At 40.2% G+C, this 23645-nt stretch overlaps 1 protein-coding gene across 13 annotated transcripts; it reads right to left on the bottom strand.

Annotated features, from left to right (window-relative positions):
- Positions 1-366: 366 nt before the first annotated feature.
- On the bottom strand, positions 367-23645 carry LOC118517157 (homeobox protein extradenticle). 13 transcript variants are annotated; one of them, XM_036063028.1, is made up of 8 exons: positions 23177-23295; positions 21506-21758; positions 11534-11833; positions 6170-6322; positions 5871-6051; positions 5694-5804; positions 4982-5129; positions 367-4874 (listed from the first exon to the last, which is right to left on the bottom strand). In XM_036063028.1, exons 3-8 carry the CDS (start codon positions 11784-11786, stop codon positions 4593-4595), a joined length of 1128 nt encoding a protein of 375 aa, XP_035918921.1. In that variant the 5' UTR covers positions 11787-11833; positions 21506-21758; positions 23177-23295; the 3' UTR covers positions 367-4592. The 13 variants fall into 13 exon arrangements, with proteins under 13 accessions (XP_035918921.1, XP_035918930.1, XP_035918927.1 ...); XM_036063037.1 differs by lacking the exon at positions 23177-23295 and adding an exon at positions 23482-23645 and having other exon boundaries at positions 1272-4874; positions 6209-6322; XM_036063034.1 differs by lacking the exon at positions 23177-23295 and adding an exon at positions 23553-23644 and having other exon boundaries at positions 1272-4874; positions 6209-6322.

Here is a 23645-nt window from a genome sequence, read left to right on the forward strand (position 1 = left end):
TCTAAAAGAAAACAACTTGGATTGACCATATCATTATTTTGTCTACATAACCGTAAAAGTTGAATAGATCGAGATTTTGTTATTTACGAGGAACGGCCTGGCCTGCTGCTGCTAAGTTTTTATGGAGCTTGAGTACAATAATTTGAATAAATTATGACAGCCGGCAGGCAGGGTCCTGGGTAAACATTTCACAACAAGCTCATTATCACTGTTTAGCTTAACGAATCTTAAGCATTTTGTGAGAAGTGATGTGATTCGAATCGTTTAGTTTCGAGTCCTTAGAATCAAGAGGACTGCGCCCATAACTCCCGTGTCGTGCCGTGTTACTGTTGTCAATCGTTTCTCATATTAATTTTATTGCCAGTATATCTTTCTTTTTTTATTATTCTGTAGCATTATAATTAAGTACACATAAAATTTTTAATTTAATAGATAGATTTTTAAATCGTTTTCGTATACATGCTTTCGTTTCTTACTTCCGCCGTTCCTTCCGTTTTTTAGTTGTGTGCTCTGTTTCTTACGTGCTTTGTTCGTAGGTTTTGTTTGTTTTGCTTGATGCTTTTTTTGCTTAGTTTCTACGGGCGAGAATCCAGTGTTCTCAAGTTCACGCACGCAGCGTGTACTGGCCAGCGCACTTGCATCATCCTCCAGTGACAGACAGACATGTGCGCAGCAGCAGACATCATATACATGCTTGAAGACATTCGTTCATATGAGCGCACTACAATAATTGCAATTAATGGTTTGTGGTGTGATGTAAATACATTGTTTAGATGTTAAAAAAAAACAAAACAAACAAACAGAAGACACTAAACGCCTTGTTTGCATGATCTCTCTCGCGCGGTATTGAGTGATTTTGCATTAGGTTTGTCACCAATTCGAATTGAGGCATAGAGAATTCTAGCCTCAAGCTAGAATGAAAAGAACAAATCAGATGGTTTAGATAGCAACACCGATTTGTAAAAGGTGTTGACAGTAAACTTGAGAGAAAGGAAATGATGAAGAGCAAACTGTATTGCAACAGAACACGTTGCCGTGCTGCTACCACGAATGCGAATCTAATAATCAATTGCAAGATGCATTTAAAGCTGACACACACACACACAACGTGAATTTACATGTTTCACATCCTTCTGCCGCCATCGTCCGAGAACGCGTGGCGGGCTTTTTTCGTATACCTGAGGGAGTCTTAGTTTTCCATAGATAAATCCATTTTCTTCCACGCTTAATAGGTTTGTTTCACTTTCTGTCTTGTATCTAATGTTGATGTTTTTGTTTGTTTGTTTGTTCGTTTTCTTCTAAGCACTGTTGTGAGACAGACAGGATTAAATTACCGAGTTGCAGCATTGCAAAATATTCCAACACATTTCAGGGGCAACGAAAGGTAAACGGATTTCGTTGAAACAAATGGTTGTAGGTGCAGCAGGCTGGTTGCGGAGCATCCGCTTGGTTTAAGAAAAAAATGACACACACTTGCAAATAAAACTCCGCTAAACATACGACTTGCCCTTGTGCCTTTGTTCGTTTGTACATGTTTAAGTAATTTGCTATGTGGTGTTGAGAAGTATCAACAAACATTACCATTATTCGACAGCATGTCCCCTATGGCAGAGGACATGTACAGCTTTCTTCGTGTACGTACTTGCTTCCAAACGACTGACCACCAACATCGTCGTCATAGAAAATAAATTTCAATATGTTCTATACTGTGTGTGTGTGCGTGTGTGCATTTTGTTCCGTAAGCTACTACTACACACACCTTTGTATGCCGCCGCCTACTATTCTCGCTGTTTTAATTTACTCCTTTTTTACCACACAACACACACACACATACACTTTCACTATTCACAAACGTGTATCGGTATCGTTTTGTGGTGTGTAATGAATAGTTCTTCTTTTAAATTGCTTCCTTAATAATTCGTATACAAATGATTTGTTTGCTTCTCTTTGTTTGCATCGCTGCATAAGCGACCCAACAACACTTTTTGCTAGTTTTAAGTATCGTGAGTGTTTGTGTTTGTGTGTGTGTGTGTGTGTGTGTGTGTGTGTGTGTATGTGTTTGTGTATGTGTGTCAGTTTTAACCATACGGCCACATTTCAGCCACATGTTCACTGAATATTTCTAGAAGGTTTTGCATTTAGATACATTCCGTACGTATATTGTCGTTGACGTTTTAGACGTTTTCTTGTTTTTCTTTTTTGTTTGTTTGTTTATATTGAATGAGTGCGTGTGCGTGTTTTTTCGCTAGAGGCATCGTAATCAAGCTACCGATAATATCCAGTGTTGGACATTTGGAAGCTCTCTTTGCTCGAACTACCCACTGATAAAAGGAGAACAACAACAACAAAAACTCTTCTAAACAAACGAATGTTGTTATAAATTTCATACACAATATTTGTTGAACATTCCTACCATCTTCACTGTGCTTGGTAGAAAAGAACAGAGACAACATAATTTGAAAAAGGGACAACGCATAAGAAAGCGAACAAAAGGCACACACGCACACCCACAGTTGGTTGTGGAAGTAAAAGTATACGTCTCACAAATCAGAAAATCAAACAAGAAATGAACGAACGAAAAATAAAGAAACGAAAATTAAATGATACCTTATTAAAAGTTGAGGCTTCTCCAGTCGAATACGTCGTCTCTGCTAGTATAAATCCTCTTCATCGATTTCTTCCCACGCATTAGTACCTAATGACCCCCCTCCTCTCTCTAGGCTTGGTGGAGAGTCTCTTACTATCAAACATTATGATTTAATTACGTATATAATTTGAATGTTTTTGCACCGCAAACATTGCAACCGGTGCCCTTGACTACCCGCGCTAGAGAGTTTGCGTATTATTTGCCCGATGTACTGTACCCAGTAGTGGTGGTAGTGTAGTGTGGTAGCAGTATGCAATGGTAGTCGCTTGGTATTTCTGCCAAAAACTGCACGCATCCTCTACTTCACGATCCATGTCGGCCTTCCTTTGTCGCTCATTCCTTTTCCTTTCATGTTTCTGATTGCCGAACCCACCTCCCGCTGCTGCTGTTCATGGTTTGAACTTTTTATACGAAATATATATACTTTTAAATGTATAACTTTTCCACAGTTTGGCTGAATTCCGTGCTACACCTTTGCATGCATGTTTATGGATGTACGGGGGGTTCCTTTTGTTTATTACATGAGACAATGTTTCTCACCTTTTCAATTCCAACTTCGATGTGGTTACAATTCTTGTGTGGATGTATTTTAGTGTCAGGTTCATAAGATGTTCATCTCTCGCGTGTACTGCGTTTTGCAAGCATTCTGTTCTGTTTTTACCTCGTTCTTTTTGTATTTGCTTTGCTCTTGCATCCATCCATCGGTGTATTGCTGTTGCTGCTATTATCGGCCTTATGCAATCCTATGAACTAATGGTATACACAGTAGTTTTGTTTTCCATGCTTTACCTACGATTACACCACTCTTCGGGTTCATTTTTGTTTGTATTCAATGTCCTCAAATAATATCTGAAAAATATAGCGCCTTTTTGTTTTTGTTTTTGTTCGTTAACTCACTCATTCGCTCATTTTCAATGTTCCTTTTTTCGTTTGTGTTCTTCTTCTTCCACCTTTGGGCAGCACAAATGCTCGATTAAACCAAAATCTATCGCGCAATGCTGAAGGTGCAGCATTAGCTGACCAAAGAACCAAACAAGAATAACCGTTTTCTTGCATTAAACGTGATACCATGAAAAGCATAAGCGGAAAAAGCTTACTTAATTTATGAGATTCTGCTTACATGAAACGGCGTATTCAATGGCAGGTAACATACCGAACGAATGAAAAAAGAAAGAATAACCCCAAAACAGTAGAAATTACAATAGTATCGATGGTTTAGGTCCCAATCAACACTGTTGTGCTAAAAGCAGACAAAAAGAGCGGCTTTCTAGTAACAGAACATCACAATCCACCATTCGTAATGCATCCACTGCTCTTCGGTTTTACGTATGATCATTGTTACATACAATAAAAATCCAACGATTGTTTTTTACCGAATGCAGCTTTTTCTCTCGCGATGCTTTTACCTAGTTCATATTATCTAACACTATTGAAAGGAGATTTGCAAGAATGTGTCGTCTCTCCCATCCGCGTGCATACGCACGACCTAACGAGTTGTGGTGAATAGTTATAGCTTGGCAGAATCCAAAATATTCTGCCCCACCGACTAACTCACTTTATTTTACTTTATTATACTTTAGTCTATTGAATGCAATCTATCCGTATACTTCTTCCTAGTTTGAAGTTGTGATGCTATTTGATTGTTGGAAGTAAAATTAGAGTTCAATTTTCCCTAATTAGCCCACACTAACATTATTTGCACGTTTGGCGGAGCTGTCCCAGGTGTACATCATTTCGTGTTGTGACTCGGTGGCTGTGTGTGTGTGTGTGGTTGTGTGAATGTGGTAGTTTGCATAATATTTATAGTGACAAATGTTGCAAAACAACATGTGTATGAAATTTGGGAACAGAAATTACTACTGTCGGTATTAGTAGTGCCACTAACGGGCGTTAGCGTACGGAATTGTTGAACCTTTTCTTTCCTTTAGCGTTCACTAACTGCAATTCATGGACTGAGATCCTGATGCAATTGATCGTAGCCCATACTGCCATCGTAGGGTTGCTGCTGATCGTAACCACCGGATCCGAGCGAATATCCCATCGAGTCTTGCGCCGGGGCAGGGGACATCATTGGTGTGGCGGCACCACTCGGTGGCCCGCCCATTGAGTACGGCGATGCACCAGCCGCCTTCTTAGCAGCGTAAAGATTAGCTTCCTCCTGCGCTTTGCCGATGTTTTTCTTGTAGCGAATACGCTTGTTTCCGAACCAGTTAGACACTTGGGAAACCTTTAAAACATGGATTGAATTCATTATTAGCACATCGAACAGCAAGCTCTGTCTGCCACCTGAAGCGCACTTATCGCGCTCGCTTGGCAGCATGTGTCTACACATACCGTGATACCACATTTTCTCGCTAGCTCTTCCTTGGCTTCTTCTGACGGATAAGGATTACTGAGGTGGCTGTAGAAGTACTCGTTGAGAATTTCAGAAGCCTGCTTGCTGAAATTACGTCTCTTTCTTCGGGCATCCAGGAATCGGGAGCTAAACCCAATATGAATTTAAAGAGATCCAAGGATTAAAAACTGTTTCTGTTTTTCGATTTCACTAACTCAAAATACGCTAATGAGTGGCACAACAATAATGTTACAAATATTTCTAAAGAACAGTAATATATTCAACATACAAATGGTTAGTAGTACGGGCGGATGTCGAATCGAATCAATCATTAGCCATTTTCATGCCAGATAAGGTAACGAACTAAACTAGGTTGGTTTGTTGATTGGCATCAGAATGACCCGCTGTTATCTGCGGGTTATGTAGATTTTTTTCTTCCATTCAACCACGAATGTGCGCTGTATCTCCAAACGGAGTCTCGACGGGGAAGATCCATCGATTGTTTGCTTTCGGTTGACTGATTTGATAACAAACTGCACGACTGATTTATTGAGCACACTGCAGTCATAAAATATGCGATGAATATAGTCATTTGTGTATGCATTTGTCAACGCAATATCAATTTCTCGATTCATTCAATCGTGCATCATCAAAGCTATCAACAAAACGCAGCAACATAAAAACATTCACAGATTAATGAGCAAAGCTTACCGCAGGATCATAACGGCTTCGCAGGTTGATTGCTTGAGCTGCATCTGGATGGAGCTGAACTTGCGATGGATGATTTGCACCATTCGTTCGATCTCTTTCGGCGTAATAGGCCTGCAATGTAAATGAAACACGATTGTGAGGAACGCACTACGGGTTTGCAAAACACCCCTACTGTACCTTGTACGACTTTGCTCCCTTAGTAAGTTCATGACGTGCGTGGTAAATTCGCTGCAGGCTTGTTCGTACTTTTCGAGCTCCTGGTGATAAATCTGACGAATTTGTGCCAGCTTTGCCCGATAGTCGGAGTGCTCGATCGCATTATCTTGCCCACCGGTTAGATCGGATTGCGACAGAAAATCTGCACGATGTCACGATAGACACCGCACCACAGACGGAAGCGGAAACGAGAAGAAACAGGAAAGAAGAAAAAAAAACATCAATTAATAACAACCGCTTGTTGTGCATCTTTGGCTTACCGTTGGCAGCGGCCATTGCTGCCGCGGCACTATCCGCACCTGCACCACCGCCCTTTTCCGGACCAGCAACACCTTCAGCGATCAGCATGTTGTCCAAACGCATCAACTGCGGATCTGGAGGCTCTTCTTCCTGAGTGTTTCGCAGCGACAGAACTGAAACAAACGAATTAGAGGAAATTACGATAACTACCATGAATAGGATGTTATGGGCTTTCACAATATTAGCAATTTAAGTTTAAATTTAAATTTAAATTTAAATTTAAGCAATTTAAGCAATTTAATTTAATTTCAAACAATCCAAACGGCAGAACCGGGGTTCAAATCCCATCAAACCGCCTCCTCGTACGTAAGGCTGACTACTTTATTACGGGTACAATCAAGTCACAGAAAGACAGAAATGGTAGATCGAGACCTCTCGAGGTTGTAGTGCCAAGGAAGAAAAAGATCATTTAAAATGGCAAAGTTCATATTTGTTTCTCATAATAAAACTGCCCTTGAAAGGCATAAGGGTAAAAGCCCTAGAACATTCTTTCTTTTAAACAAAACTTCTTGTGAATATTGAACTTAGTCATCAAAAGAGTTGATCGATCGGAACGGCGATGATCAATACGGTATGATAAATCTGATCATCAATATGATAGGCAGATATTTGTATTGCAAACAAATAGCTTGCATGTACTATATTGCTAATATAATGAACAAACAAAAAACAATTCAAAATTGGTTAAGAAACTTATTATCAAAACAAACATTTTTAAAAGATCAAATATTTCATGAACCTTCTTAAACCACGCCCACCGCACAAAATGGACGATAAGCAAAGAGAAAGAGAAGAAAGAGGCGGCAACTTTTCAGATTCTAGATCTTACGTTTACGATCCAGAACAGATGATCGCTTGCACAGACATTTCCAAACTACTGTCGAAGACGTACTCCGATGTGTAACGTCCAAGCGTCTGATCCCTCGAATAATAGCATTTGGTAAACAAACGCGTGGGAAGGTCGGCCGGATTGGAAGACAGGAAAAATCAAACCATTTCCTCACATAGTAAATATTATCTAGGGATATTTGTAGCTGGATAGTCTAGATAGATCATCGTTTCGATCGTCCTTAGGCTTGGCAGGTATTGTGACTGCCGGCGGATCAATCTTACTGAGATGTGCCACAGAGCGCGCACTGCATTTTGTCGGAGTTGTACGCTGTCCAATAATAAGTCGGAGTTGCCAATAATAATTAATATGCAAAAACACTGCAAAACATTTTATGTAAAATGTTCAAACAGTATTCTAGCTACGATTCCCACAATAAAAAGCGAAAAACGCTGCTGCTTCTTCTTCTTCTTCTTCTTCCTTGGCACTACAACCTCGAGAGATCTCGGCCTGCCATTTCTGGGTGTGATTTAATTTTACCCGTAGCAAAGTAGCCAGCCTTTCGTACGGGGAGGCGGTCTGATGGGATTTGAACCCTGGTCCTGCCATGTGTAGACCGGCTCTATTTAATTATTCTATGATTTTCTTAGCGAGAAACGCTATTTAATTATTCTATGGTTTTCTTAGAGAGAAACGCTACTTAATTATTATTCTATGGTTTTTGTTCTTAAGTTACACGAAAATAGTAAAATTGTAGCAAAAGTACCATTTGTTTCTGCCTGTGGCTGAAAATCCCAAAACAAAAGCCAAAACATCACAAACCTGGATTAGAACGAAGCATAAGACGCTTGAAAATTCAACCAAGCATAGAAATGAAGAACGCGCACAAATAATAGCAGAAATGGTGCGATGCAGAAACCACGATAATACTGAACTGCGTAGCGTAAGAAAGGGGAATTCGAGGAAATGTTCGAAACATTGCGTTACGCGAACAGACAGAAGTATTCAAATGAATGCTAATGAATAAACGGCGGCTCTGCAAATGAACCATCATCATAGAGCGTTTGAACGACGAGGCGTTTTGCATTTACTTCTTGCTTTTATTTAAGCTCTTTTCTATTATTTTAATCCCTTTCTCTTTTTTTATCGAGTCCCAGAATTCGAGATTCGTAAAAAAGGACTTGTATACATGGTGAGAAGTATAAGACAGGGTGTGTAAAGCAGGTTACATGTGTGAGCTTATGCGATGTTTAAGATATTCGTCCTTCTATTTAATATAAAAAGAAAGTTCAACTAAAAAAAATTTTTTTATAGAAAATCCAATGAAAATCTTATCCATTTTTCATGAACAAAATTTTTATATCGTTAGAAACCTAATTCTATACGAATTTACAAAAACGACAACAAATAACGGTAATTGCATGAGCCCTATTTTTAATAAGACAATCTCTGAATATCTGTTTAATTTTTCAATTAACCGCTGTCGTATTCCAACACTCCAACGATTCGTAATCTGCACTGTCTAAACTTAGTCAGCAGAGAAATAAAACACAAATTCATGCAACAACATTGAAACATTGATGCGCGCAGAACAATAACAAAAACGACTCATCATCAGTCGCCGCGCATGTTCCGGAAGGCATTGCGTTTCATTCATAAAACTAATGCGCTAATTAGTTTGCTTTGGCGACTTTTATTGTTTTTCATGATAACATAATCTTTCTCATATAGGAAACTCTATAGGAGCGCGTTAAACAAAGTTTTATAACAGTGTGTTTAATGTAGAAAAATGACATTAAACGAGAAGATGAGAGAGCCTTCGTATCATCATAGCTCACGATTTCCATTAATCAACTTCCTTCAACCCGAAACTATCACCTTTCGACGTCGACCGAAAAGTACGTGGCACATAAAATACTCACATTAACAACGCGACACTGTGGCACAAGTGAGGAACGAAAATCGATAACGAAAGTCCCTCAGGATAGACGGAAACGAACGAACATCCTATCCTGCAGCTTAAGAAAAGCGCTCTTAGCATTTTTCCTTCCTGATTTCCTTCTTTCCCACCGTTGATCTCGTTACAAACCCCTCGCCGAAACGTTTATCCCTTTCATTCGTTCACCACATTGCATTGTTCTAGCTAGCTGCTTGCTCTAGCGGGCGACCGAAACGCAACTGCGGGAATGGTACGGTGTGGCGGTATAAACAAAACTGACTAAATGGAGAACGATACACTTGCGGGTGGTTGGTTGCGTCGGTTGTGGGTGACTACTGGTGAGGATAGCTGGGGCGACCGGGAATAATTCAACGGCATACAACATGAGAAAACTTTTATACAATTTTCATCCCCACTGTTCGTTCTTCTTTTAATACTGCCGCAACCACCACGCGCTTCCAGCCCGAAAGCTGTAGCATTCATAGGCACGACGACTATGAAGCGTCTGATAAACGGGACAAAAAACATTCATGCAGAAAGAAAATTAAGTCTTTATTTTATTCAGTAGTGTTTTTGTAGTGCGGAATAGCAAGAGAGATAAGAACGAATAAAGTTGAAAATGAAATCAACCAGTTTACTTATTTTGCTTTCTACACTCTCGATGCAACGATTATTCATGCTGCTTATATTCTTAGCTTATGTTAGCTGATATTTGCAGTTTTGCTTTTACGATTGCTGTTTTATTCGTAATTTCCCCATTATCAACGCAAATCAAAGCTCCGATTCATGCTTGTACGATAGCTCGTAGCAAATTTCGTAGGATTCAATTCAATACCTTTCAATCAATTTTGATATTTAATGCGTTAACTGTACAAGGAACAAACACTTCCACAGCTAACTGCAAAGTTTTGACAATACGGCGACGTCAAGCAATAATACTTAAACTATAGTAGTAGTAAGTTAGTAAGTTAGTTAAACTATAGGAATAGTAAGTTCCTCCTAAATACAATTACATTATTTTTGATAGCAAACTTCCACGATGGAATTACTATACTATATTCCACATTTCTATGAGCGATTCAAAAGTTTCTTTATACAAATCGAAACCTTGTAACATATTACATTAGCAAACAAATTAAAACAAATTATTACATATTAAATATTTGTTGCAACATTTAATTGCTAACAGTACGTCCACGCCGTACTCTGATGGAAAAACAAAAAAACAAGGAATTATTGTGGTGTATGCGTATATCTGGCAGTACCGTGAACCTTAGAAAACTACATTTAAGGTTAAATGATGAAGATGAATAATCATAATATTTATCAACTCACAAAAGCGCTTCATTCGCATTCGCATGCTCGCATGTCGAGAGCAAGCACATAATGCACAAGCCAAACATTAGCCAAACAATGTTCATTCATAGTAAAGAGTCATATTTTTTAAGATTTTTCTAATTTTTTTTTATCTTCAATTTAGCATATTCTAGCATTCATTGCACTTTGCGTCGATCACAACAGCTCCCAGACTAATAAGGTTTACAAAATGCATAAACTCAGATTGCACCACCGCCACCATAATTTGACTGGGTCGAAGAAAGAGATTGCAATGAGCTTGTCGCTGTACATTGATCGTACGAACAGCGGAAACCAAACCCCAATCGACCACGTTCGACATGTATTTCCCATCTGCCAACACCTCATCATATGCGTCCGAAAGAGGCGCGCAAGTGTAAATAAAACAAATATCAAACAACGCAACCACCAACCTTCCTGGTGCACACAACTTTCATGCATTTAATCAACAAACTGCATCCGTAAATAGAATGGTGCTAGCAGGAGCAAGAGCAGGAGAGGATACTATTTTAGTTATTGATCTAAAATGCATGCCACACGTGTGAAGATAAACATGTACAAGTTTAAATGATATTTTCAGGGCGTCCGTTCGTAGTAACGCTGACCTGCAATTTTTGTAGGTGTGAAAAAAATACAAACAAACAAACAACCAAGTCTGTTAATTAAACATTTCTATGTTTTTAACACTCAGTAAAGCTGCAAAACAAAAATAGTACGTATGTGCATCAGATAAGCAATTCATATGCGCGAATCATTGATGTAAATGGGAATAAATTCAACAGTTCTTCTTCGACCAGTACAAGCGCAATGAGCAATTGCAAAATTTTAAAATAGATTCCAAATAAATGCATGTGTTGCTCTCGTATCAATATTTTAGAGGTATGCGCAAATTTACACAAACAGACTCTCTACTCTCTGTTACAAAATGTCTAATATAATGAAATAAATTATGGCTACGGCTCCAAGAATTGATATATGCAATGACAAATGGCTAGAGACAGAGGCTTGCAGAATTGCACAATGCTTCTTCTTCTTGCTCAACGTGGAATGCTAATTAGAGGAATCAGTGTGAATATGCATCACACTTGCTGTAAAATCTGCCGGTATTGAAGTTCAGCTTCCCAACCTTTGCTTGCTTCTAAGCTTTTAATGCTCGGTCATACCGAAGCTACTAGGGTTGTACATTTTAAAACCACCAACCTGTTTTTTCTTTGATTTCACATAACACAGCAAACAAAACCGGTTTCATCCTGTGGCAGTTCAGTGTGTGTTTGCGGGCCTGTGCTTCGTCCAGCGATTGGTCGGTGATGTTCATAATTTGCTGTAATATTTCGCCGATATCTTGCTTGCGAGGATCATTGTCCACTCCCGTTTGGCCGTCGTTCGTCGGCATACCATAATTCGGTGGCATTAAGCCACCGTGACCTCCCATCATTCGGTTTGGATCTTCCATTGGGATGATAATCGTGACAGAATCTTAGCTCAACCGTATCTCCGTATCTGAAAATTAAAACAGGAAGAAAGCAAGCGTTAATATTATTTAGTAGCCTGTATGTATCTAGTTCGCATTAAAGTTTGCTGTGTAAAGGTAATTCAGTTTAAGGAAATTATTTCGGTACAATGAGACATATCAGTATCCAAACCTCAAAACTGTGCGACGTACAATGTGGAATACCTTTACCTTATGCAGGGGCGCGTACGTTACTAGTGATCTTCACTATTTCTACCATAGAACCGTGGTAGGTGAACGAAAACGGACAATACTATTTGGTATGCTAGTAATGCCCATCGCCTCGAGAATTAATATGGGAAAATTATAATAAACTAAAGAACAACAATCATAGATACTTTAAGGTTTTTTGATATTATGATGAAATTGTACATCTGTTGGGTGTCCCCTACCCCCCAAACCCCCCTCCTGTTGGATGCGCAGGGGGGCTGACTTCTTTGCTACTGGTAAAATCAAGTCACAGAAAGCCAGAAATGGTAGGCCGAGACCTTTCGAGGTTATAGTGCGAAGGAAGAAGAAGAAAGAGAAGCTATCGATCTTCAGCTCTTCATTAATTGAATTCTTTGATCACTTCGATCAACCATCTTGTTTTTTCGCGCATTCGATTTTGTTTAACTCTCCACTCAAACGGCAAAATTAAAACTAGAAACCTTGGCTTTCTTTTTTTGTGTCGAAAGAGCCGACAATTTTTCTCTTTAAGATGCTCGACAAACTTATAAAATAATCGCTTTTCAATGAACATTAAAAATATTCAAACACTTTAAAACAAATTATCGCCACAGCATTGGGAGTGAAACGAAGCAGATAGTAGATTACTATTTATACACCGACACCAAAGTTTTGAACCTTTGTAAATATATCTCGATCGTTCTCTTTTTATGTATGATCCTCGCTAATCCTCGAGAATAGTCATCGTTGCTCAATGTGCCGTATATCATTACAATCATCGTACACATACTTTATCCAATCCTTTGCCGTCCTTCTCAGCTTCTGCTTTGTATGTTGCAAGAGTTCCACAGATCTTCAAGGCCTGTGTCGTGTCGTTCATTTTCATATTCATGTCTGAAAGCGACCGGTGGAAGACGAACGGGAACAGTGCAAACCTGCAGTATGCAGCAACTTAAAGCGCGTACAGAAGCGACTGCAAACGGTTCTGAACATCGTTCTTTGCACTGCAGATTACAACAATCAGATAAGAGCGCAGGAATTACGACTGCATTCCATTATCAACGCTAAATTGCAATTGCACTATCAATCAACGATGCTTTTCACCTTTTTAATCAAATTTCAATGAAGGAGTGTGCTGCTCTTCCACTTCAATCTCACTTTACCTTGGGACATTTACTTTAGTTAATCGTATAAAATCATTGTCTCCACTACTATTTTTTTTTATTTTGATGAGTGAAATTAAAATTGAAAATTGTTAAATTCCACATCACACTCTATCTGGCTCCCTCTCTCTCTCTTAATTGCATAACGACCTCTTATTTAACAACACAACCAAAGGGAAAGGGGACCGTAAAAGTGTGCTGGGCAGTTCGATTAAAAAGTATGCGCAAGCTTGGCACCATCATCAAAACATCCTAAATGTGTGTCATAGAGAACCTCCCAAAAAAAAGTAATTAATCCCAAGCAACTCTATTTGCCCCCGCAGCGATTCAATAATGATGCCGGGGTATTTTGTCAACGGTAGTCGTTAATTTATGACGTGCAAACACGCACATGTTTTCTCACGTGCTGTCAATCACAGTAATGTAATCAGTGGAAATAGCAAAGGATCGCTGCGTAAGTAAGTAGTAGCCGGAGCAGCACTGTGAGAATGTGTACATGCACAGTCCGTCGTCACAACTGGAGCACTGGTTATCAATCTTCTTATCAAGTTGAAATTTTGTCACTTTATTTATTATACTGCTTTCGTCAGTCTTCACTAAGCACTAGTGTGCACAGATACGTGTCTTACAGCCACCACTTTATATCGGTAATAATGGCCTACAAATTGGTGAATGATCGCATGCAATTTGATTGATCGACGCACGATAGCAATACAATTATTTCAATATGATTGTACATCTTCGTTATAGAGAAATGTCATGGTCTTTTTTAAAATCAGTAAGGACGACCTGGCCGAATTGCTAAATGCCGTTACGTACATGTAAAGTAGACTAAACAGTATTTTAGTCGAAAGAGGTACTTTTTTATGACAAGTATCAACTAAGCAACTAAAACTGTGGTGTGTAGAAAAAGTCGAAATACGGCTTAGTTAATTGTTTGTAATGTAAATTTTAAAATTCATGCCTATTACGTTTCATTCCAACGGACTGTGTGTGATTAATTTAAAATTAGTGCTACTCCAAAAACAAAGCAATAGTGCAGGTAAAGAGAAACATGAGAATAACAATAAAAAAAGTATTTAAATAATCATCTGTCAACAAACAGCACAACAAAACTGAATGAAGAAACAACGACGTTGGAAAGAAATATTCAAAGTACATGGAAAGTCGACGTAGCTGAAATTGGAAGAAAAATGAATAATTGGATAGACTAGACGCAAATCGCAATAAAAATATTTGTGTAAAATATTTTTACTCTCTCTCTCTCTCTCTCTCTCTCTCTCTCTCTTTATTTTGAACTTCAACGACACCTTACGCTCTACACGCCGTACTGCCTTTCACTTCACATTTTCCCTTTCATCTAGAAGAAATACAACAACGTACTGTACTTTTTATTCTAAACATAACAATTACCACCTTTATGCCAGCGGCATTACGTTTCTAAACTAACACATAGCAATTGGATACCGGGCGACAAGGGTGCAAAAAAAACATGCACAACTAGCACACATATTAACCATCTCTTCACACGTTTCTCCATCCATAAAATGACATCGAATACCAGTGACACAACAAACGCCAGAACGCAGATCAAACAACAGAAACAGCACAATCTGTTGGAACGTCGGTGTGGGACTATTCTTCGTTTACTTTATATCTCACACTTCATAAAGCACCATAAACACAGTTCTTTTTTAAAGAACAATCTTTTTAAGAACTTTAAGACAAATGCACGGCCATGCAATTAGCGGGACTTTTAAGCTACCTTAGCCTGCAATGTTTCATCAAAATTTGGTTTTCAAAACAGTTTTTTGAAATTGTATCACTTTTCAACCAAAACTTAAAAATTATACATCTTTCTTCTAATGATCATCTTATTCATTGTAAGAACACAAATATTCTGGGTTCTTTTATCAACAAAAATGCTAACATTAACACGGCCAACGGACCAACAATAGGATTGGACAACCACACCGCAATCTCCACCATCCACCACCGAGCACGCCCGGGATAAGGCGAAGTATCAGGGAGGAAATGCCTTGGTAATTTTTTCGGGAATTTTTTGTTGTTTTTTTTTACATTTGTATCTCGTGCAGTGCTGACAATACGGCTTCAAGCCGTCAAAATTATTTTTTTTTAAACACGGCCAATGTTAAAGGCAGCTACCACCAGAATCATTTCATTCCCACTGTATCTTTCCCATTGACCGCTTAACACTTTCAGTCTCTTCCTGTCCGCCGTAGGCACGTTGTAGCGCGAGAGCCTCAACGTTGTTGTTGTATCGACCGGCCGGCCGATTCGTCCGATAATATCACATAATTACACGCGCATTAGAAAATGGCAAAAATGCCAAAAATTTGAGAAATTTTCTCACATTCCGAATCATTTGCGACGGCACGCGCGCTCGGTAATGCGCGCTGCAGAGCCTTCTCCTCACTTATGGAATGATTCCACCACCCAGCCAGCCAGCACCCCTCCCCCCGTCCCGGGGATTGTTGCGCCCCCATGCACACGTAATTGATGGTCTGGACCATATATCAAAAAAGGCGCAATCGCACGCGTGCTGCTTTTCCCGCTATGTTTCCAAATCTATGCTGTGTGTCGGAAGGAACTATAAAAGTTGGGAGAAATGTTAAGCACCCACCCGGACACAGCCGAATTAAAACGGTTCTACCCCAACTAATAGCGCCTCTAACATTGTTTTTACGACGAGTACCGGCTCTAATTATCGTGTGGGTGCCACAACCCAGTTCTATTTATTAATTTCAGAGATAACTAAAATAATCGACATCGACTTGCACAGACACCACCGCGAGAGGTCCATCATATGCAAATATGTATATGAAGGCTTGCATTTTGCAGCCATTTTGCATTCATTTGGCTTTGTAAAAAATAAACAAACAAAGCAATGCTGAATGTAATTTAAAAAGGAACATTTACATGTATGTCTATTGCAAAATTTTGAATTATTTTAAGAATGGGGAACATGATTGGTGCCTTTACAATGTTCGAACGGCAATGGGAGAGAAAGAATTTATAAAAAAAAAAAACTACCTCTATATGATTTATCGTCATTACACTTTCAAATTTGCAATCAAAAGAAACGATTGGAGTCCAACCAATACATTTACAGTATTAAAATAAAATAAAACATATTATGATGCTCATTTTGTGCTCAGAAATGAACCACAAGTCTCAAGTCCCAATTGTAATGTGAATAAATATAGTAATGAAGGATAATTGTGAAGGATGATTTTATGCTACTTTAAGTGATAGGTCCCTTATGTTAGTAAAATGCTTACAAAATTTAAAAATTGCCGATAATGAGCTAGTGATCGAAAAACGCTCATAAATTTTTTTGATCAAAATTGAAGTGTTTTTTTTTCTTTTCCTAAATTGTGCCCACTGCATTCAGAATAAGCAAATAAACGAAGAACTATCAAAAACGAATAGTAATTTTAGGAGACTTCATCAACGGCAAAACATTTTAAAACAAATCGTATAGTACGAACCAAAAGACTTATGTGCGATTCATTATGTTTTCCTAAGAAAGGTTATTAATCTTTTCCTTTGCCTATAAACCGATCATAGACCCCTGCTGCTGCGGCCCCTCAGGTACACGGGGTGTTGCTAATCCTACCAAGCGGCAGGTGACAAGGAGAAGCAAAACAAAACCTGGTAAGCAGTAAAACAGCGCAACGACTTTTGACATTTAAATCAAAATCCTTTAACCGGTCATCCAGGATAACTCGTACCGCCGCATGGCCGAAGATCTTGCATTACCATTTTCTGACCTGCTTCCTGATTAGTGACGACATCAGGGACTCAATACCACAGGATACAGCGAAGGTTGTAGTAGGTGGCGATACATGGCATTGATGACCTTCGGTATGTTGCTGGCAAGCGAACTGTTCCTGTCCTCCTGCCCGTAAGGAATCCGTAGGTTATACTCTTATGCCTCTTTCCAGTTGTGCGTATGATGGAGTGTTTCGCCAACCGTCGCGTGAACCAACGAAACCAGCAACGTATTGCAACACCGAGAGAACAATTTGCTAACGTTATCAAACTACGTACCCTGGCAAAACATACAAACAAACCCTAACGGTACGAAACGGGCAGGCGACAGCAGGTACATGGTTTCGAGAGCTTCTGCTACACGGCACCATATCATGCACCGAGCATTGAAACATGGTTGTGTTTGCAGAACAAATTGGATTACCCTGACCCCTCTACCTGGACCCCACCCCGTCCTGTGCGCGGTGTCGTTGTGAGCCTTTCGGGGGTGAAAACAGTGCAGGGAACAAAAATACACCTTCGCTTCTCTATTCGTTCCACTGTACATCCATATCAACTTATCGATAGACTTTTCCAAAAGAATCTCCTCCCTAAGTGTGTGTATGTGTGCTTGTCCCATGTTTCCACCTTTGCTATTATCTGACTTCACCCGGCCTGAGATGTTGCCGATATCGGGGATGGGTAAAGTCGGTCGGCCGGTCGGACGATCAGTGTAATTTCCCGGCAAAATAACTTTCTATTAACTCGTCTCATCTTTAATTTAGGTTTGGCTTTGTTTCATAGATACCATTAAGAATTGTTTCCGATTTCAAGCCATATAATCGATTTTTCCATTGTATGGCGGCTAGCGTCAACTCTCAAAACACATTCAAAATTTAAGAAAAGCAAATGCCAACACTTCAGTCACACGATACAAAGAAATTGATATTGAATGAACTTTCCTAACAGTTGCTACAACACAACCGTTATTAAAGCATTTTTCGTCTACGGGTTTAGATGTATTCTCAAACTCATTTGCCTAACTGCTTACTCCACACACGCACACGCACACGCACAGCAGCAGGTTTTCCACGGGCGACAACAAGAAACCTAGTGCCAACTAACTAACGCACAGTAAGAAAAGCCTCTTCTTCTCTTTCACCCTGCCGGTATAAAAAGGGAAACGATCCTTTCGGCATTGCCTCTCGCTGCTTTTTTCTGGCCGGAATATTTCCATACTTTCGCCAACGCGTCCTTTCTTCCTACCACTTGCTGGAAATGAGCAAAGTGGCGACCGGAATAACATAAACAAATAAAATATGCTACTTTATGACATCGTACCGCTATTGTCGATAAAATTGAGCATTTTATGAGTACCTTGCGATTTCTTGCCAACGCCACACTAGCTACCGATGACTCCTGACCCTGCTGCTAGCTGCTCTGGGTATTCGTTGTGGCATGGAGGCAGAATGCGATACCTACATACATACGTACACCACCTCTCTTCGGGCTCAACCCGTAGCACCACCATGGGACAAACGGTGGGAGGACATACCATTGGTACGCATCTTCTGCCGCCACAGGAAGGCAAGATGCTTAGTGAAAATATGTGACCAGCAAGTGTGTGTGTGTCAGGGTGCTGCTGCTGCTGCTGCGTACTGCCATATTTGAATTTTCATATTTGGCCCTAGCCCGGGACGGCAAAAGCGAAAGAGAAAGGAGCGGGAAAAGTTTACAAATAACAGAATATTACATTCGCACTACATACATCCAAAACCCAATCCAAGGGTGCAAGAAGGAATGGTAGATCGTGATCTTGTAACAAGTTGGACTAATAAATAAACCCGAAAAGGGGTATCCGAAGGAATAGAATGGATTCTAATTAGGCATTAAAGACTCTTCTGTGCTTTTTTAAAATACTCCCAACAATATATATTCTGATGCTCCATACTGGCTATGAAATAGGTCTATCCTATTGGATTCGAACTCAAGGCGGGCAGCCGTACTTCTGGAACCAGTCCGCGGTTTAACATAGTATTACAAAAAATGTTCGCTTCAACATTAATTTCTATTCAAAGGTAAATTTTACACATTAGCAACCGTCCTTTCACGTTGAATTTTTTTTTAAAAAGGACTCTTAGTCGGAAGAGTCAGGGGATTATCTTCGTCTTCGAATATGCTTATCCGCCGCCATGGCCTGCACCGCATTACTTGCTGCTTGCCTGTGCTTTAAGCAGGTTTTGTTCTTCTGCTATACTACTATTTGCTATGTGTCGAGGAGTCTGGATGGTAATACAACACAAAACCAAAAACTCGTACTTGTGGCAGTGTGGAAACGACGACGACAGCTGGGACTTTTTTCCCCGTTTTGTCTTTTCATTCCAAAATCGTAATTCCATTTAAACACACGTACCCAACCCAAAGCCGCTGTGCTTCGGCATGAAAAGGGCGCAAGACAATTTTGCTGTCAGTCTTGGCTTCCTCCACTGGAAGAGAGATGCTGTATTCTGTGGACACTTACACACACACATACACACACACGCGCGCGCGTTAAACACAATGTGATCATTCCTACGAAACGTAAAATTTCTGCCTGCTCGCTCAAGCCATGCTCTCCTGCGCTTCTCGTTCCGCAGCCAAGCTAAGCACGACTTTCGAGCTGCTTTTTTCATTTTGAACATATTCCAGCGTTTGCTGCAGCATAAGCTGGCTGTCAAACCGACAAAGAGAGAATAGAGATCACTATCCTCAACCAACCAACCAACCATTCCCACCATTCCAACCATCACGAAGCGAGCTTTGGCTATCGAGTGCCTTCTAACTTGCATGGATGTTGCGATCTTCACGCGGTTGCCTTCTTCGCCATCGTCGTTTGGCAGCAGCATCCATCCTCCCAGCGGGTTCAGAGATCAGGTTCGAACAAAACCGATTTCATCCGGTGCGCTCGGCTTGTAATAATGCCACCACCTATCGCTATAAGCGGTCGAGATGCGATATGACGGCATAGCTTAATGGTTACACATTTCTTCATTGGAAATATGGTTCGCTTCATTCCTTTTACTATTTTCAACAAGAAACACAGGCAATAGTTTCTTTTGCATCTACTCCAGATATTAATGCGCAAATCAACGAAGTTTTGCTTCAAGCGTCTGCCTTTGAAGAATGTCTGGAGTTCTAAAAATGATTTACATACTTGAATTGCAGACGGTGAAGAAAAGCGGACTTTCACGTAGTAGAATCGAGTTGCTCGGAGACACCATTAAACGACACATAAATTACTTAATTGGAGAAATTAATACCATTACGCAAAACATGCACCACTATCGTGATATGAGGGGTCTCTTTGAAGAATCTAAAATGTTGGAGAGCTTATTATATTATAGGCGTATCAATGCAATCAATATGATACAACCACAATCGAAATATTCTAATACACAACCAGATTGTTTGTGTTTTTCTTCTTTTTGGCTTAATGACGACTTGCCAGGTCCCGCCGGTCATATAATGCCTTCCTAAACTTATTGATGACCGGTCCAGCAGCATGAAGCCAGGATTTTAGATACATGTGAGGACCAAATGTGAGGCTACTCCACTCAGCATCGAGTTACACTATAACCTGCACCGTCGGGCCAATTGTTGGAAATATTCCTACAAAGTCAAATCTCTACATTGAAGTATGTATGCGTGTCTAAACATTCGTGAAATGCAGCCAATTCCAAATCACACGGAGAAAAATGTTTCCGACGATATATTCCGGGTTGGGAAATCGTGTTGAACCCAACCGAGCGGTATTCCTTTCATCGGACCAACTGCTGAGACGCCTTTTTTCTACATATTTCCTTTACTTGTTGTATTCACGCATCTCCTTCAACTGTTTCGTTCTAGATTGCCTTTGAACAGTATATGTTTGTATGTTCGGCTTCGCTCCAAAAACTGGTTCAACAACATCGGCCCGGCTCTTGAATATGTTGTTGAGGGTTTATCGTTGAACAAACCACAGTGTTTCTGGGTTTCATAAGAGACACCATCACCACCACCACTACCACCCACGAAAGTCATTCTCGTTCTCTCCCCATGGTCGGGAAGATTTAATGTCGCCCAGCAAGGAACCAACTCGAAGAAAGTGAATCTCCTCGTCGATGGTTGTTAGTGCGCGGGCGCGCTCTTCATCATCTCCCCTCTGGCTTTTGTGTGCGGTGCTCGGTAATGACAACGAGGAAACGAACCAAAATGGAAAATATTTATAAACCTCTTCTTCTCCTATTTTCATGCGCCGTCATCCTTCCCAAACCGACTCTATTCTACATATTCAACCATCCAACCGTATCATAAACTGGTACGACCGACAGGCGTAAACGCATCTCGCGCGGGGGCTATATAATGTGGACGGAACCGTGAATACTCCACACGCACGGACGGACGGCCATTGACTGTGTTTTGGAACAATGGGACTGCCAGTAGACAGGAAAGCAGCATGAAAATTTTGTTTCCAGTTCTTTTATTTAATTATGATACCGGTATTATTGTTTTTTTTTTGTTTTTCTTCAGAATACTTACCACTTGAACAATTTTATGACAACTCTACAGCAGCCTAGAAGTTGTCCACCCTTTATACTCGGCAAGATTATGGTTTTATCCGCTACGTTTCACAGCATTCACAAAAAACTCCAGCAAAAGCACAGTTTTGCACAAGTACAAGACAGATTATTAGCACCTTAAATCACATCCACCACACACACACACACACACTCAAGATTGAAAAGGGATTCTTTAAGATCAATTCTTATTGCACTGATTTTTCACCACCGAGCTGGAATTACACAAAAACAGCTTCTTCGTTGATTACCGGCATCAAATCACAAACCACACTGTTCGCAGTCAATTACAAGCAGCAAACACCGTCGGCAACGGTTGGCATTCGATCCGAACGCCGATCTCACATGACCAGTGAGCACCTAGCAACGGTAGTTGACTTTGTACAAGAATCGGAAAAGATGGCAAAAATATTTTTGTTGAACTGTTAACTTATGTTTCTAGATAAAACAATGGTGAAACCACACAAATGAACATAAAAACAGAAACGGTTCCAGTAGCAACCGAATGTTTCCATAGCAACGATCTATTCGGACTTTAGCCGAAAAAAAACAGCCGACAGTCTCTCTGAACGATTGCTGTTCATTCAACCATTTGTTACATGTCGTAAAGTAGTTTTATAGTACCGGTTATTGAAATGGCACCGGCCAACCAAACCAAAACAGGAACAAAACAATATCGATTAGCTGTTATGAACGCAACAAAATTCCATTTTTTCAAAATTTGCTATACTCGGTATGTTCTACAGAATCTTCACGTCCGACTACAAGCATGATCCAACCCAACGTGCCGAATCGAACACAGCACTGAACCAAATCTGGCAACTTGCACTAGCAGATTTCTCATGCTTTTACTTCATCTCATCTCCACCACGCTCTTTGCACCATGACTGGAAAACGTTGTACACTTTTCTTCCTCTTTAATTAATGAAAGTTACTGTAGTAAGTAAAGCCAACATCCAGCAAAAAAAAAAAACAACATCATGTAAAAGAAGCGAGCGACAGCAGCAGCAGCAAGCAAACTCTCGGCGTAACACGGTATCGGTTTTTACACGCGCGCACACTCGCACTTGCCTTCCTTTCAACTTGCGTTGTTCTCGCTTGTCTGCTGGAAACCAACCAATTTCACTAGCATTAGACAGAATGAATTTTCTGCTATCGTTCTTCGAATCGGCTTCGAGCCGTATGATTCACCGTTTCAATGGTTCTACACATTTTTCGCACATTTTTATAAGGGTATTTCAAAAAATCATGTTACCAGCTCAGAGGCCCGGTCCACACGGGCCTTTTTCACAAAGCACCGTAATCTTCAGCCCGTATTTACTAATATCGTCACAGATCTGCGAAAGCCTTCAGAACATCATTTTTTCTTGTGCTTCTCGTGCCTTCTCGTTCATCCGCTCGCAAGACGTGTCACAGTGCCCAGTCGTTTGCTCTTTCCGTTCATAATTTAACGCATACTCTTACTGGCAGCATTCCTTTTTTTTTTGTTGCTCTTGCTTTTGTGTTGAACCTGTTAAAGATGGCGTCGTTTTTCTTTTGCTTTACCCTCTCTGCCCAACCAGCGCCTATTGCAAACGCGTCTGTTGGGTCACTCCGATCGTACTGTCTTCTGTTTTATAGGATGAAAACATACTACGTTCACGGGATTCACTACACAGCATTGCTTAAACTGAATTTCACACGCAAATAGACACCGATATCATTTCAGCTATCGAACAACATGACTGAACACACCGAAGCTTTCCAACGAAATACCCGACACAACTACTACTCTGCCAAAAAATGCTTCAACGAATGCGTACGGCGTTCGTAGTTGTCATCCTTGCCATAGTGTGCGTGTGAGCGCGTGTATGCGCGTTTCCAGAACGGCGCGTTGTGTCACGGTTGGTGCGAGTTTACACACGCACACACAGCTACACCATCGGCAAAGAAACCTACCTGCCTAGAGAGCTTTGTCGAATGTTCGTCTTCGTTGATATTCGCATTTCGAAGCGAAAACAGTAATGTACCGTTGGAAGAAGATTTAACGTCATATGAAGCGAATTATCTTTCGTTGCAAAAAAAGTTTTATCATTATGCTACACAGTGAGATTGCAGCAAAA

This window comes from Anopheles stephensi, unplaced genomic scaffold, assembly GCF_013141755.1.
Source record: "Anopheles stephensi strain Indian unplaced genomic scaffold, UCI_ANSTEP_V1.0 ucontig57, whole genome shotgun sequence".
Lineage (NCBI taxonomy): Eukaryota > Metazoa > Arthropoda > Insecta > Diptera > Culicidae > Anopheles > Anopheles stephensi.